Raw genomic sequence first — 15,637 nt, forward strand, 5'->3', positions numbered from 1 at the left:
AATGTTAAACTATACCCTTGAGACTCACTGGAAAATAAAACTAATTTAACCAACTGGCAAATGAATGGAAACAAAATCAGAGGAGAATCATTCCTGCAGCTGGCTCTCTCTGTGTCGTATCACATGCCAGGGCAAATTGCAGGATGAGCAGAGCCACATGAAATGTGTGATTAAAATGAGCAGCCTGAGGAAGAAAAATAAAAATGGAATAGAAATGCTGTTCAGCCTTGAAGCATAGTGAGAGAGGAATAACGAGGGCATGTGGCACAGAGACCCTGACAGAGGGAAGGGAGGGATGGGAAGACAGAAAAACTGAGAACGAGACTGGACAGGAGGGCACAGAGAAGTTATTCTAGTTGCAGACAGCTGTCAGAAAGTCTAAAATAAAACGGGGCCATCTAATGTGCACATATTCAGCAGTTACACTCACAGACCATAAAACATAGGCACTGTTAAATGCTTTTACACTCCTAATGGTTTTCGTTGCATGTGAGCAAAGAGCCGAGGTCAAGCTGTGTTAATATCATGCTTTATTGTTTTCCTATAGAAAGTTGTCATTTCCTATGATCACACTTCATATAAAAGAGACACAAAGTAAAAACCTTTCGTAGTACTGTATCCAACTATAGTGTAGTAATAAATATAAAATGTCGTCACAAGATACAAAAAGTGAAAGTTGTGGGACAGGGCTAATGGAACAAAACTGACCTGAAACTGGAAGAGCTCATAGATTGATTTACACATCTACAAATATAGTCTCACACCTCTTCTGCTGCAACACACTCTCATAAACGTACATGCAGACTCACACAATGCCAGTTATATGAGCTGTCACTAAGAAAACATGCAACATAACATACCAGTTTCATGTTTAAAACCCAGCTGGCCATGTTTGATGGGGCTGGAAAGACAAATAACTGAGAAGCTAAGACCACTGTGTAGATACATGGCATACTACATACAATTACCACACTTATTACATGTTGACATTAACAGAGATACTGGAATAGACCTATAGATTGCTACGTCCCAACATCGCCTTGCTTTAGGGGAGTAATGATACCAACGGTGATGCCGGGGATGGAGGGGTATAGGACAAAAGTGCTGGTTTTCATTGTCGTTCGTAGACCCTGGTGCAAATCACATCATCTGCTCTCATGGTCTGTAAAGGAAGAGAGGAGAATTTGGATGTTTTTAGTGTAAATTCATATTAAAAGTTAAGTATTTTGAACAAATTATACAAACTGAACTATTTCATATATCTCCAGGAAACTAGATCAGCAGATGGGTCCAACTGATACAGGATTTGCAAGATACAATATAAGTGTTGAGGAACTGGAGGCACATTTAGAAAATTAAAATAGAATTTTTAATATAGTTTTGGTATAAAGCATTTTAAATGTATGCATAACTTACTAGAAATGCTGGGCTGCAGTTAAAGCATTAGAAAAGCTAATCAGTGGATCTTGAGTTAAGATTTTCTCTTGTCTTGTCAAATTTCTTTTCATAGTAAAGAATAAACTTAAACTTTTATAGTTTTTAACTCTTCATATTTTTTGAACTTTTTGCTATGGAAGGGATTAAATTACTTCAAGTCAAATCCAATAACCCAATTTAAGTTATGAATCAGTAAAGTCAACTTCAAATGAATGTTATGGTTCAGTATTTTACCCAGTATGTATGGCACAGTTATACTGTAATTTGTGTTCTGTAATCTATAGCGAAGTGTTGACCTCTTTGGCTCAGTGGATAGTTTGAGTGCTTTACCAGGATCAGTTTGCCATCATTGGTGATCTCTCGGGTCCAGGATGTCTTAGGCCCCTCTCCTTTCTGCAAAGTCTGCTCACAGCTGATCTTAGTGTCTGTTTCCCAACGTGGAGAACTCTGAGCACAGAGGAGAAAAATGTTTAGACACATGTTTACTGTTGGATGTACAGATGAATGGATACATCAATGAATATAATGCCAATCATAACAAAAAGTGAGGTAATGAGGGAGTGACCACAGGAGAGACAACAATCATGGTGGAGCAGGGTGTTCACTTGTGATGCACCCAACATTAAGCTCTGGCTAGTTGCATGTGTTTGCTTTGGAAACGGTCAAACTGAGTCTAACTATGGGAAAATGGGGAGAGCAGTGGGGAGAATTAGGGAGGGACGCAGGGCAGGAAAGGGCAAGAGGGGGGAGAAGGGACGGGAAGTTGAAAGGGGCCACAAGAGTGTAAAGGAGCACAGTGTAGCATGATAGGCCTTCAGAGACCAAGGGAGGGGTGAAGATATGCTATCAGGCCAAATATGATGAAAAGCCAAATTAAACAGATTGATGTAATGTGGACGGCTTCCTCCCCACATGCCCATTACAGCTGTGTGTTGTGTGTATGCAGAAAAAGTAGGAGCGAGAAGAGGAGTAGGAGTAGGAATATCCATGTCTATGTGTGGTGTACCATGCAGGGACGTCCGTCCACTGTGGTCTCATTGAACTCCTGCCCCACAGTGAAGGTGATGTGAGTAGTGCGGACTGTGGTTGAGGTTTTAATGGACAACGTCTCTCCATCCTGGGTGATCTCCACCAGAGGCTTGGAGGCAGCTTTCACTGCAATCTTACGCAGCATCACGTTCACACCTAATCAAACAAGCATGCACACGTAAGACAAATTTTTAAAAAGTACATGAAAGTAGAAATTTGGGGTTTATATAAAGAACACACAGAAGGACACAAATACTTTCACAGGATGTTGAGACCACTTTGAATTTATGTTCCCATGCAAGCAGTACACACCTACAAGAAGTGCACTCAGTTCATGAGGACAGATCTTTATTTTGTTTCCCACAGCATTGGATTATAGCATGGAGTCAAACTAAAACCACAGGTTGTGTGTTTGTCTGTGTAGGTGTTTTTTAATGTGGTGTTGCTGCTTGTTCACAGTGTTCTCCTGCACACACAGGGTCAAAGAAGCAGCCTTGCACTGCACAGCTCCGTCCAATAGTGACGACAGAAGAAACAGTGAAATCATATGATAAAGCATGCCCGGCACATCTGCAGCACCCTGAGACTTAATCATCTGCCCACACACACTTACAAACTCACTATTCTCATCATCTTATGCAAATATCTGAAAAACAGAAGAAATGGGAAAAAGGGACCAGAGCAGCATAGAAGGAAGGAGGGAGGAAGAGAGAGGAGGGGGAGCCAGACAGACGATGGGCAATGGTCTGTGGATGGTGGGAGGAGTGCCTGTCCAAGTGTGAGGGGAAGTGTGTGTGTGTGTGTGTGCCGACCAGTGTGTATTGGCTGCAGAGTTAGGTTTCGCACTTCTCACCTCTCACACATTCCCACCTGTCACCATGGGTAAATATATACACACTCAGAAATGCACAGTCATTCAGCATGCATCAGGATATTCAGACTCTTCACTATATGCAGCACAGGATTTATATGCGTTGTCATAGTCTTTCTCTGTATAGATGCATTTCATGCAAAAGACATTGCATACATCACTAAGCAAGTACCACTATGCTTCTGTTTTGTTTTGTTTTTTTCTTTGGGGTGGGGAGGTCATTTGGTTGTAGTTTCTCAGGTTTGCAGTCAGGAGTTGAAAATAGCAAAATATGTTTCCTGTTTACTTTTATTACTTACAAAATACTTCATTTCTGAGGAATGTTTTGCCGTTTTTATTCTACCATATTTACAGAACTGTTGTAGTAGCGCCTAATTTTATATGCATTTTACCATCAAACATTTATACTCTTTTTATGAAATACCACACCTTGTTATACACTACATCACCACTAGCTACAACAATTAAATTGGTCCATGCATGTTTATATATTAAAATGATAAAATAAAGTGCCAGTCTTCATATAATATAAATAAATGTACAATGATTTACCATTAAATACATATATAATGACTCTATATCACAAAGGATATTCATTTTTTGGTAAACTGTTCAATTGTGTCAAACTCCAGTCACCTTGTTATATCTAAATAACAGGAAAATTGTGCTTCAGGAAATTGTGGAACTGCAGGAACTAACTGACCTGTGCATCTTTGCCATCTCTTGGCTCAGAGAAGAACTCAGGAGTTAAGTGCTTGAATGTGGACCGATAGGGAGCTAAGGAGGGAGCTGTCGCTTTTCAAGTAACTGGCATGTGTTGTAAGTTGGAAATCACCTTAGCAAAATTTGTTAGCCTTTTTGACCAAAATGTTTCAAATCACACAGACCCGACCACATGAGGACATGCATTCACGGAGATAGTCAGACGGTCAGGGTCAGGGTCAGAGGTCAAAGAGCAGAGGGCAGAGGAAACATTCAGGACATGAGATGAGGGAAGATGGAAGAAAAAGAAAAGGAGGGATGAGGACAGGAGGAGAGGTTGGAGGGAAGGAGGAGGGTGATAGGTGCTGACAGGCTGAGTTCAGCTGCACTCTGCCCATCAGTGAAATTAGAGGCCAGTCCTCTGTCAGTCTTGCCATTGCAGACAGACATCAAACACATGCACTGATACATGTCTGTCCTTGTGTGTGTGTGTGAGAGAAAGAAAAACTGTTTTCAGTGTCACTTGGTGGAGTTTGAGCTGCTTTTCTTTTGCAGTTCATGCACCATGAATTCTTGTCTTGCAACTTTCTGTTTGGCACACACACAACTTTCTGTTTGTTGAACACACTTTAACTTTCAGATCAGCATATGTATTTTTATTTATTCCAAAACATGTATATTGTAATTTTACCCCTTTTCACACATGCGCGCACACACGCACACATACAGTGACAGAAAGGAGATGGAGACAGACTTCGACAGAAATTAAACGCTAATTTGCGCGGCACTAACAACCGCCCTGTGGTGATGTGTTTATACTCAGAACAGTAATGCCATTTGACAGCTATTTCAAAGGCCTCTGTGTGCACTTACACTAAAAGCGTGTGTGTGTGAGGGAGCAAGACAGAGTAAAAAAGGCTGCGTTGTTTGGTGCAGTCATATCTTCCTGAGCACTTACGTGATGACATTAATTCCAGATGTGCACTGGCAAATCATCTAATGGGGATTAGCTACTAAAGACAGACAGCTCTGTCTCCGCGCGCACACACTCATGCGCGCACACTTTGACGCTTGTCCAGAGTTTAGTTGCATCAGTGCGCAGAACTGACAGTGTGAATCTGAATCTCAGTAGCAGGTGTTTGTCCTTAGTCTGGACTGTCACTTCAGATAATGAGACTTTGCTGCACTGTAGCAGGTCATAACTGTCCTCTTCAACACACACACACATACACACACATACACTCTCTCTCTCTCTCTCTCTCGAAGCGGTGAGGGAGACAGATGTGCCGCCGTTTGTCTCTATTGTGCTAGCAGGAGTGGCCAAAGGGCGAGAATAGAGAACAAGGGGTGAGACTGGTTGGGGGCCAAGCACACATGACAAAGACCCCCTACCCATGTGGTACGGAGGGTGATCCTCTCTGGTGCGCACACACAGAAGACGGTTTGACCAACAGTGTGCTGAAAACTACAGTTGGAACTGACACATCAGATCTTCGTTATTACGCAAATCTTCGTAAGAGCTTAATAAGAAACCACTCTTAGGCAAAAAAATATTAGTCAGTGTGCCACATTAGACCTCGGTGATACTTTAGTAATCAGCATTCTCATCCCTTACCTAATGCTTTCAAGAGCTCCTCGAAGTTTTCAGAGCTCTTCATCTCCCAGGTACCAGAGAAGTCGGGAATTTTGCGCTCCATCTTCAGTTGTAGGTAGTTTTCAGATTAATGCAAGTGAACTGTCAGGTCCAAGTCTGACCGGCGCGCTTTTGCCTGTAAATCAAGAATGCTCCACTTGTCCTTTCTGAATCTCGTATGGTTCTGTGTGCGCGAAGGATGGTTTGACTGTCTGTCCAGTCGATCGTGCCCTCTCTCTGGGATGGGTGGTCGATTGTATAAGGTCTTACTTATTTACTGGTGCACAACATGAGCGGCTCGCTATGAATGAATGGCACGGTAAGCAGCGATTCTTGTCTGGGGTACACACGCCCCTTTCTATATGGACACGCCCCGGGGGCCAGCAGATTGCAGGCAAAGGTCCTCAGTGCCTCAACCTGACCACGCCTCTGTTGCCAACATGTGCACTTCGGAGCTGCCCAGCCAGGATTTGGAGACGCCTCTTATCCTTTCGTGTACCTTGAATCAATGACCGCGCCCTGATGCGCTTTGGAGAAGCCTCTTCTGGTTTTAATACAATTACACAAAATATTTTGGTGTTGGACCATTGTGATACAGCAAATACTTCCTTGGTTGTTTAGTTGACAACAGGGAGGATGTAGCCAGGCCAGTCTGTTGACAGAACATGTCGTCTTGGCAGGGTGGTGTGAAGGAAGAAACAAGTCAGCTGCAAGACTGGCAGACTAAATGGATGGCAGAGCAGTTATGTGTGTGTGTATGTGTGTCAGGGTGTGTTTGTGAGAAAACAGAGACAGAGGCCAAGTTCACCCAGTCTCCTGTGCGCCGCGGCGCCTTGTCATAAAAATAAAAGCAGCAGTAATGAGATACAGTCCCTGGGCTCGACCACTGGGCTATGAATTCAACGGGGCCTGCTTTAGAGTAAAAAACATCTAAGAGGGAGGTAGACAGAAAGAACGAGATTAAAACAAAAGGTAAGACTGGCGCAGGTTGGCGGTGTCCCCTCAGAGGTTTTTGCCCCCCGCTGCTCGGACGGAAGAAAGGGAGAGAGGAGGAGGAGACGCAGGGGCATTTGGAACAGGGCTTCAGCAGAGGCAGGGGCAGGGTCAGGGGCCCGCGGGGTCGGAGGTAGTCCTATTAAGAACACACACACACACACACACACACACACACACACACTGTATGTATTCGCACATGCACACACGCGCTGATGATGGATGGCAACGGGACAAAGACGACGTTAACTATTGACTCTTGATGGATGATCCCATCCGCTACACTGCACGCCGAATTAGCGCGAAGTAACCCGGGCGACATGGTTGATAAGGGGGGCCGTGAGGGCATCAGGAGAATGTCTAATTATATATAGGTTAGACGCACAACACTAATACACCGGCTCAGTGTCAGATTTTTAACAAAGAAACACTGACTAACAAAGGTGAACAGCAGTCTCCAATTGATAGCTCGTAACGCGATATGCGCCTTTACGCACAGAGCTGCATCCAAATCCAACGCCTTGCATTGAGCCCCGCGGGTCTGTTTGATGTGAACAAAGCTAGCTCACATTGTTTCCTTCATCAGCACACACACACAGGAACACTCACGCACACACACGCACACAATTCTTTGGCCACACACCATGCCACAATCACAGCATGCCCTCACAAGTTCCTCCTGGTTCAGACAGACAACTGAGGTGAGCCCTATCAGAGCTATAATTTCCACTCCAATTTCTTATCCTCTCCTTTTCTCCCTTTTGTTCCCTGTCATTCCCTTTTCATGGCTGGCTTTCAGTTCTTAACTCTTTCAGGGTTTGGCGTGAAAATCTTGAAACAAGTATTCTTTGCAAAGTGGGTGGAGATACAGAAATCTATATATAAGCACAACATTAGTCTGACTTAACTGCTGCTGAAATTGGTCTGCTCAGAAAAAAAGGCATTGATCATGCCCCCAGTTTGAAAGTGACTGATGCAGACACAAAGGTTACAATAGAGAGCTGTCTAGGGTTGGGGAAATTTATTTTCACTCACCACAGGCTATTAGCATATCACCATAACATAACAAGAAATGCACCAAAGGCCACTGAATCGAACAGGCAGCTGTGCAGTATAGCACAGTGACAGCCTCACTCATCTTGTGTTTGTGCCGTTTGGTGGTGCTGGTGGTGGTGGTGGTGGGGGATTGATAAACTGGTCCAAAATGTGTGTGAGGCTGCATGTCAGCATGTGATGACAAAACACCGCTCAGCATTCAGATCCACTCAACCGTGCTCAGCTCCTCTCAACCTTTCTCTCTCTGCTCATTCCTTTCTTTTATTTCCCCTCTTTCCTTTCTGTTTCTCCTTCACCTCATGCAACTTTCCCCCCCCCCCCCCCCCCACCCCTTATTCTCCTAATTTTCTTCCTCCTCCTGTCAAGCTTTTGTTCTTTTGTGCTGCTCTGACACATTCCTCAAGCATTTTGAAGAGAGGCAGAAGGGGAAAACAGAAGGGGAGAAGATGGAAAGGAAAAGAAAGAAAAGGGGGTAAAGTCAGTGAGTGAGAAAGTGCAGGTCTTTTTTTTGTCTCATTGTTATGGAGAAAGGGATAGGCAAAGTGAGTCAGCAAAGAGAGACAGGGACAGCGAGAGCTTAGAGATCAAAGCCAAACACAGGTTGAGAAGGAGTAAAAGAATGAAGGTGACAGATATCTACAGAGTGGCCAAAGAAGACGTATTACTTTACTCCTTCAGTGCCAACTCTGTTTCACCAATCTCCATTTCCTTATATTTCAACAGTGATATGCCTGTCTATTATTCCCTTCTTTTGTTCTGTCATTTTCGTCTTCCTCTGTTCTCTCTCACACCACCATCCTTGTTGGTAAGTGATATCACCAACCGCCAACTCCAAGAACTACAGGCTAAATTGACGTGCAAGTAACAATTGTGGCTTGTTTAAACCAAAGTTTGACTTTTATCAGCCTGAGTTCATGGCAAAAACACACTTGACATTAAAAAGAATAGAAGTGCTTCCATTTCGGAAATCCTAATAATATGTTATAGTGCCAAAATGATTAGTTGAATAGTCAATGGAAACAATGAATTTCCAACTATGTGAAGAATCTGAGAGCTTTGTTCCGTTGGCCTGACAAAACGAGTCATTTGAAAACATCCCATGAAACTCTAGAAAGACTCAGATGGACAGTTCTCACAATTTTCTGGCATTTTATGGATAAAATGATTAATCACCTACTAAAAACAACAATAGCAGATTTATCAACAATGGTAAAGCCGTAAACGTTTTATAGAAGCTTACATATTGAATGATTGCCTTTCTGTCTTCCTGCTACAATTTAAACAGCTAAATCAATCCTTTTCAAAGAGTCTGAAATCTGAAATTAAGAACCAGTTAAACCAGTAGCTGTAAAGACACAATATTTAGCTGTTTTTCTTTCTCTCTGTCTCTGTTCGTCTCTGTTTGGGGCTTCTGGGGCCTCTGTCATATTCAAATCATGCTAAGCGTTGTATGGACACATTCACAGGAATAAACTCTACCATATCTCCACACTCACTTCCGCTTGTTCAGCCTATTGTTTCCTCTTTCCTCTTTTTATTCAAATGGCTCAAATTTGAATCATGTCTGTAGAACATTCAGACTGTCTGCAGACTATTTATTGTCCTAAGCAACCACTATTTCTGTGTGGACTGGGAAACTACATGCACCACCTCAACCTTCATGCAACATTTCCAGTTGTTTAGTGTTGCGGTGTCTTGTTACATTTGTAGCTCTTATCTCATTAATGTTGCAATTGCAGTTCTTGAAAACATGCAACCTGTGTATACAGGTTGGAGCTTGTGCATGTGAATTCATGTGTGATTAGCCCATAGTAAAGTCACACTTCAGTGGCATTCTCCACTTTATCATCCAGATAGCCTCCAGTAAAAACCACTGACCCCAGTAACCCTGGTAATCCCAGATGTGAACTTAACTTTGGCCTTCCCCATCACCAACTCCTGGAAGTCATTATCACTGGCCTTTACCCTTAACTGGAAGTCACTGGGCAAGAAGTGCACAGAAGTGACATAAATTACTGTATATTTCTCTTATGATTTAACACTGTGTCATTGAAATGGTCAAGGGTTCCCAAAGTGGTTCTAAGATGAATCTGGTGGGGTCAAAGGAAGATTAACTGGACAGGAAAGAAGGAAAAACTTTTTGTGACACAAAGTGGTGTCCTGTTCTCTAATCTACATACTTTTTTGTACTGCACAGTTCCCTCCTTAGGCCTTTAAAAATTACATTCTGAGAAGCAAGAACCATTTTTTTCCCTTTAGTTTAATAGGGTCACAGGCCAAAATGTTAGAAAGCCACTGCTCTGTGTGACTTGCTCAACAGCTACACAACAAACAGCTATGGTGACACACACATTTACTGCCAAATCTTTGTGCAGCTGTGTGGGCTGCTGGCATGCTGATCCACCAAACCATGTGGCTTTGATTAGAGCAGAGGAGATGGCAGCGTTTAACTGCATACGTGGAAACAAGATGCAAAGAATGTGGGACAGCAATGAGCAGAGAGAAAAAGATAAGGGAAGAGGAACTGAGAAAAGAGAGCAGTGACTAAATGGTGACTGTCACAGTGGACATCTGTAGGAGCCTGTCCTTGTGTGACCATGATAATACGTGTGTAATATGCGTAATCACAACTTGCTAAAATTAAAATTCTGATGAGGTCAGCTTTTGTATTGTCTGTGTGTGTGTGTGTATTCATTCATGCTCATACTTGCTGTTGCGAGCCCCAGCATGTGTGTGTCTATGGTGAAATCTTCTTCCACCACACATTTCCTATTCACTGAGTATTTTTCTCAGATGAAGTCATACCAGGAATTTAACAGAAAGCATCAGGTACAAGTTATTACTTAATATCCTGCCTCTATACACACACATCATATTACCCAGGAATCTTTGCATCTGAATCATCAGCATATCAGAGTGGACAGGGTCCGTGTGTCTGTGTGTTACACGACTCAAGCTGAGACTCCTTGTGTGCATGAGACTAAACCACCAGACGCCTGGCCAGTTGCACCTAGGCGCCGGTATTACACACTCACAGTTCCTTTTGTCCTCCCGCCACTAAACAACTCCCCAACTCCCTCTTCCCTCCCCCCCAGGTTTTTGTGGTTCTTATTAATTCATTTATTTGTTATGAGCTGGTCTGGACAGGGAGGGAGAGTGTGAGCTGAGAGATGTTAGATATGTGCTGCATCAAAATAGACAAAAAAAAAATTGTTTGTGGTTTTGTTTGTGTCTCTACCATCCAAACTCCCTGTCCGTTTCTGTAGTTTGTCCACTGACTCACTGCCACCTAGAGTTTAATGAGCCCATGGGCCCCTCTGAGGTGCTATGTGACAACAGCACTACAAAACAACATTATATGGGGTGAATGGTTCTGAATTGCTTTATACTCAACAGGAAGACAAGGGAAGAATTGAAAAGAAGAGATGAGAAAAAAGAGGTCAAATGCATTAAGAAAGGAAGTGAAGGAGATAGAAAAGTTTGTGAGAAAGATTGTGCGAAGTACAGCAAGACAAAGTGGACAGAACCAGAGCTGAGAAGAAAAACAAGCACTGGTTCCCATACTTTCCCTGTTTTTCACCTTATTTTATGTCCATGTGTTTTGTTTTTCTAAAACCACTGAAAAAGTTCAATAAAAGTGCAGCCCTAGTTTTATCATTTTACCCCTCCTGTACTGCTCTGCCTCCTCCACCCTCACGCTGCCTCTCACTCTGCACTCATTCTTTTATTCTCCTGCAGCCTTTCCTCTTCGCCCCGAGTCAACGATTGTTCGCTTTTGCTTTTTCCTCAGCCATGATTGTGTGTGCGTGTCAGCAGTCAGCATGTGTGTGCATGTGTTCTTGTCTGTGTGACTTTGTCTTGATGCTTCTGTGTGCGTTTGTTGCCATGTGACTATATGCACAAATATACATGCATGTGTGCGAGATCCTATGATGTCATGGATGAAGTATGGCCACTGGAGGTCAGGCTCCGGTCACTGTTACTGTACATGAACAGTGTGGGCCCCTAAAGTCACCAGAGCCACCTGATGAAACAGTAACTTATTTATGTGTTTTAATGTTTTTTAAATTATCTTGAATAACACTCAGCAGCAGACATAGTGCCTCTGGGCAGAAAACAGAGAAATAACATGAAGTTTGAATGTGTCTGATGATTTCTTGATGATTTCATGACTGTGAGAAAATGAATGGATAAAAAAAATATCATAAACTAACAACTTTTATTCCTCTGTTTCTGCAACAGAATCACAAGACAAGAAATTATAGAAGCTTACTATAGAGAAAAGTAAATTACACAAAATGATGAGCTATGGTAGAGCTATATTTATTTCCAGACATCATCTGTAAACATGGTCAATTTTGCTTCTGCAACTATGTTGTGCTGCAACTAAAAACAAAAATGTTTCCAGCAAAAATTAAACCTTGTTCCCAGCTGTAAAAGGACATGGCTTCTTCAGTTTAAAGAAATTACAGTTACAGTGTTTGTAGTTATATTTCTGGGAATTAATGCACTCTAGCAGCAATGTATCAGCCAACAGGGGAATAAGTTTTCTTATACCTCCTGATATTCCAAAATGGTCAAAATAATCACAGATTAGTTATTTAATCTTTCCATTAAACTCAATCAAATATACATGTATTTTTTTTAAAGATGCTGGCTCAGATTAATTGAATCCTGGGACCCATGTTGTCAATAACAAGTGACTATCGCCATCTAGTGGTGACAACCCCCCCCCCCCAACATCGTTGTCCTACTGTAATACTTCAGTTTGTTGCACACGGCTTTAAATGAGTGCACACACAAACCCACTTAAATCCCTGACAGGGACAGGTGCAGCCAGAAGACACATAAGTTTTTCAAGAAAAACATGTTGGAAAAATCTGTGCATTTATGCTTTTCTCTCACTGGTGTCTCTCTCAACCAATTTTACTGTGAAACTTGAGAGTGATGGCTGTTCTTCCGGCTGATATAACATGTGGAGGGACCAACTGCGTTTGGGACTTTTAGAAAGTCAAGGAGATCAAGTCTTGACATGAAAGGAATATCAGCTCCACTGTATAACCAGTAGAGGGCAGCAGTCCCACACCTAAAGACCACCTTAACCATTCACTCTAACAGCCACACCTACAGACAATTCGGTCACCAGTCAAATCTGACCACTCCACCACTGTGCTGCCCATCAGGACAATGTGTTAAGGTTAATTAATAGTGTAAGGGTCTAATAAACTAAACTTAAAAATAAAATTAAACTTCTCAAATTAGTTTGTAATACATTTACTGTTAATCCTGTCAACAAACATCACCTTTACAGTTGCACCTAATCCCTAATCTTGGAAAAACTAGGACAGATATCATACATTTTTCATGGAGACCAGACATCAGTGTCCAGCAAAGCCTGGTGGGGTCTCTTATCTCTTTTCAGAAGCTTTTCATGGTTTGTGTGTGAGTCCTCACATGCTGTTCATCAGTGTTTCAATGAGTCACTGTTTGTTTATGTTTAATTGCTGTTTAGCTCAGCACTATTTCAACGCCATACTCTGCTATGACAACTGTGAGTTTAGATGTATATAATCCAGAGGTCAAGCCAATATTTGTACAGAAATCAATGGCTATTGACACAAGACACACACATTTACTTACATTTATTATAGTTGGAAAAATGAGTTTTCTTCTTATGGAAATGATGTAAATTTATTCAGAATCTTAATTGTGTTTGCTTGAATTTCTGTTTATTAAATCATAACATACATTTATTAAATGCAATGAATTCCCTTTTTAAATTGACTTAAAATAATCCTTCCTTATGTATTTACTTGTAATGTAAAATACACACGTACATACACATGCATGAAACTGAATTGAATTTAGCATCACATCTGTGCCGTCCATGTCCAAATCAAATGCAATGACAGCAGCACTTCTCTTAGAGATATGAAATGAAATGTAATGAAAACTCAAATGCACAGGCATATATACAGTAAAGTCCCTAAAAATAATAGTAGGATCTTGTTATAAAAAAACATTTTTTAAATTTGAACTTCCTTTAAAAATGTACTTCATATGTTACTGATATGATTGAAATTTCTTCAGTTTCTGCACAAATGTGTTTGAGTAGAGCAAAATGTCCCTTGATCAAAATTTCATTTTCTTATCTAGTTCCTACTAAATGGTAATAGCCAAAAATAACAGGTATGAGGCACAACAACCAGAGCCACGTCATTTTAAAACTGGGAGCATGACTTCTAGTGCTTGGGTCCTGGCAGCTTTTGGCGTTATTATCAGGCTTTAGACTTCCAGGGTTCCCCTCAAAATGGACTGGCAGGCACTGATTGTCTAACACCTCACAGGCCAGGATCAGATGTTTAGTTTCCTGTCGGACGCTCCTGATCCCACAGGTTCCCTGTTCACTCCTCACCGTGACAAAAGTGAAAGGCTGCTTGCTGATGCAGAGGTTCTCCTTGTACACTTTCCCACCTCTGTTTGTGCACACATCTTTGACCTTGTCCAATTCTTCTGGACTGAGGAAGGACTGTGTCGGTCTGTCACAGTTCCCTTTACTCCTGATGAAGTTCTCCCATTCATTCTGGTTGAGAGAAGTAGGCATTCCAGAGGGAACGTGACGTCTGAGGAAGGTCTTGTACCCGTTGTTCCATTTGGAGAGCTGGCAGGGAGCATCGTTTTTAGCAAGCGTTTGACACCCCAACAGGAGATAGATGGCAAGAGCGAGAAAAGCCCCGAGAGCAGCCATGGCCCAGAGTCCTAGAGTGAATCAAAGACCAAAAAGTCATATCAGTATGAACAGAACATCCTACACACACTGACCTCTATCACTGCATAGTATTTAGCCATATCTTTTTCTGTTTCCATGATTTATCTGTGTTACATAACACCATGTGTGGAAAAGAATCTGACACAGCCACAGCTGTCTGACTAGCGTTTTTTTTTAACATGAAAGCAAGAGAGGATGCAGAAACAGTAGCTCTATAAGAGAACTTCCCTACCGTGTTTTGACAGCAGTGGAGGAATTTGTGAGCTACAAGTGAACTACAGGCTCCAGATGTGAGATCTTCTTTGTCCTTCAGTTACGGTTCCACATTTCACTTCCTATGAGTGAGGGAAGGAGTGGCCTGAAGTGTGTGCGCAGAGGAGCTTTACATAACTGTCCACATGGCTGTGCTTTACAGCAGCAGCCACTGTGAGAGCTGATCCAGTTACTGCTATAAATACCTAATAAAGCTTCAGTGAGCTAATTTAAAATGCTCAGTCGCTGTATGTGTGTGAGTGTGTGCTGTTTTCTGCTCTACTGTTGAGTGTGTGTGCTGTTTTCTGCTCTACTGTTGAGTGTGTGTGTGCTGTTTTCTGCTCTACTGTTGAGTGTGTGTGCTGTTTTCTGCTCTACTGTTGAGTGTGTGTGTGCTGTTTTCTGCTCTACTGTTGAGTGTGTGTGTGCTGCTCTCTGCTCTACTGTTGAGTGTGTGTGTGCTGTTTTCTGCTCTACTGTTGAGTGTGTGTGTGCTGTTTTCTGCTCTACTGTTTGTACGTCTTTTTGAAATATCTTTTAATGCATGTCTGACCTTGTTTTTGTCCTCAAGGCTTCAATAGGTTATAGCTCGGGGTTTCATATGTTACATATAATTATACAGAGCTTCCTCATTGTCTTGTCTCATTTCTGATTTCTCTGTCTGTGCAGTTCTTTCCCCTACACATTTCTGTGAATCTTTTTGCGGCTCAGTCAACAATTTGGGGAGCCAAACCACCTGCTTCTGTAAAATCTACTTCTCGTTGCATCAGTGGGAAATGTGTTCAGAGAAAAACAGACACAAACTTAAACTCAAGTGTGCACATCAATAGAGCCACTTAACAAAAACAGTAGCAGAGCTGAGCTACTTATCTGTATTGTCTGACGAAGAAAGTAC

The 15,637-nt window shown here is 42.1% G+C and overlaps 1 protein-coding gene and 1 long non-coding RNA gene across 2 annotated transcripts; both read right to left on the reverse strand.

The window, feature by feature from the left end:
• Positions 1 to 512: 512 nt before the first annotated feature.
• Positions 513 to 5,980, reverse strand: crabp2a (cellular retinoic acid binding protein 2, a). Its single transcript, XM_026317932.1, has 4 exons — positions 5,655 to 5,980; positions 2,444 to 2,622; positions 1,768 to 1,884; positions 513 to 1,162 (listed from the first exon to the last, which is right to left on the reverse strand). Exons 1-4 carry the CDS (start codon positions 5,734 to 5,736, stop codon positions 1,112 to 1,114), a joined length of 429 nt encoding a protein of 142 aa, XP_026173717.1. The 5' UTR covers positions 5,737 to 5,980; the 3' UTR covers positions 513 to 1,111.
• Positions 5,981 to 13,348: 7,368 nt separating this feature from the next.
• On the reverse strand, positions 13,349 to 14,918 carry LOC113136373 (uncharacterized). Its single transcript, XR_003296255.2, has 2 exons — positions 14,723 to 14,918; positions 13,349 to 14,480 (listed from the first exon to the last, which is right to left on the reverse strand). It is a non-coding gene; the product is annotated as an uncharacterized LOC113136373 (long non-coding RNA).
• Positions 14,919 to 15,637: the final 719 nt, after the last annotated feature.

Source organism: Mastacembelus armatus, chromosome 16 (genome assembly GCF_900324485.2).
Source record: "Mastacembelus armatus chromosome 16, fMasArm1.2, whole genome shotgun sequence".
NCBI lineage: Eukaryota > Metazoa > Chordata > Actinopteri > Synbranchiformes > Mastacembelidae > Mastacembelus > Mastacembelus armatus.

Excerpts from the sequence above, each read along its gene's own strand:
- crabp2a (XM_026317932.1), bottom strand. The coding sequence starts at position 5,736 with ATGGAGCGCAAAATTCCCGACTTCTCTGGTACCTGGGAGATGAAGAGC. Across the intron at positions 1,885-2,443 it reads TGGACGGACGTCCCTGCATG|AGTTCTCCACGTTGGGAAAC; the intron begins GTACACCACACA and ends CTCTGTGCTCAG. Across the intron at positions 1,163-1,767 it reads ATGATGGCAAACTGATCCTG|ACCATGAGAGCAGATGATGT; the intron begins GTAAAGCACTCA and ends CTTCCTTTACAG.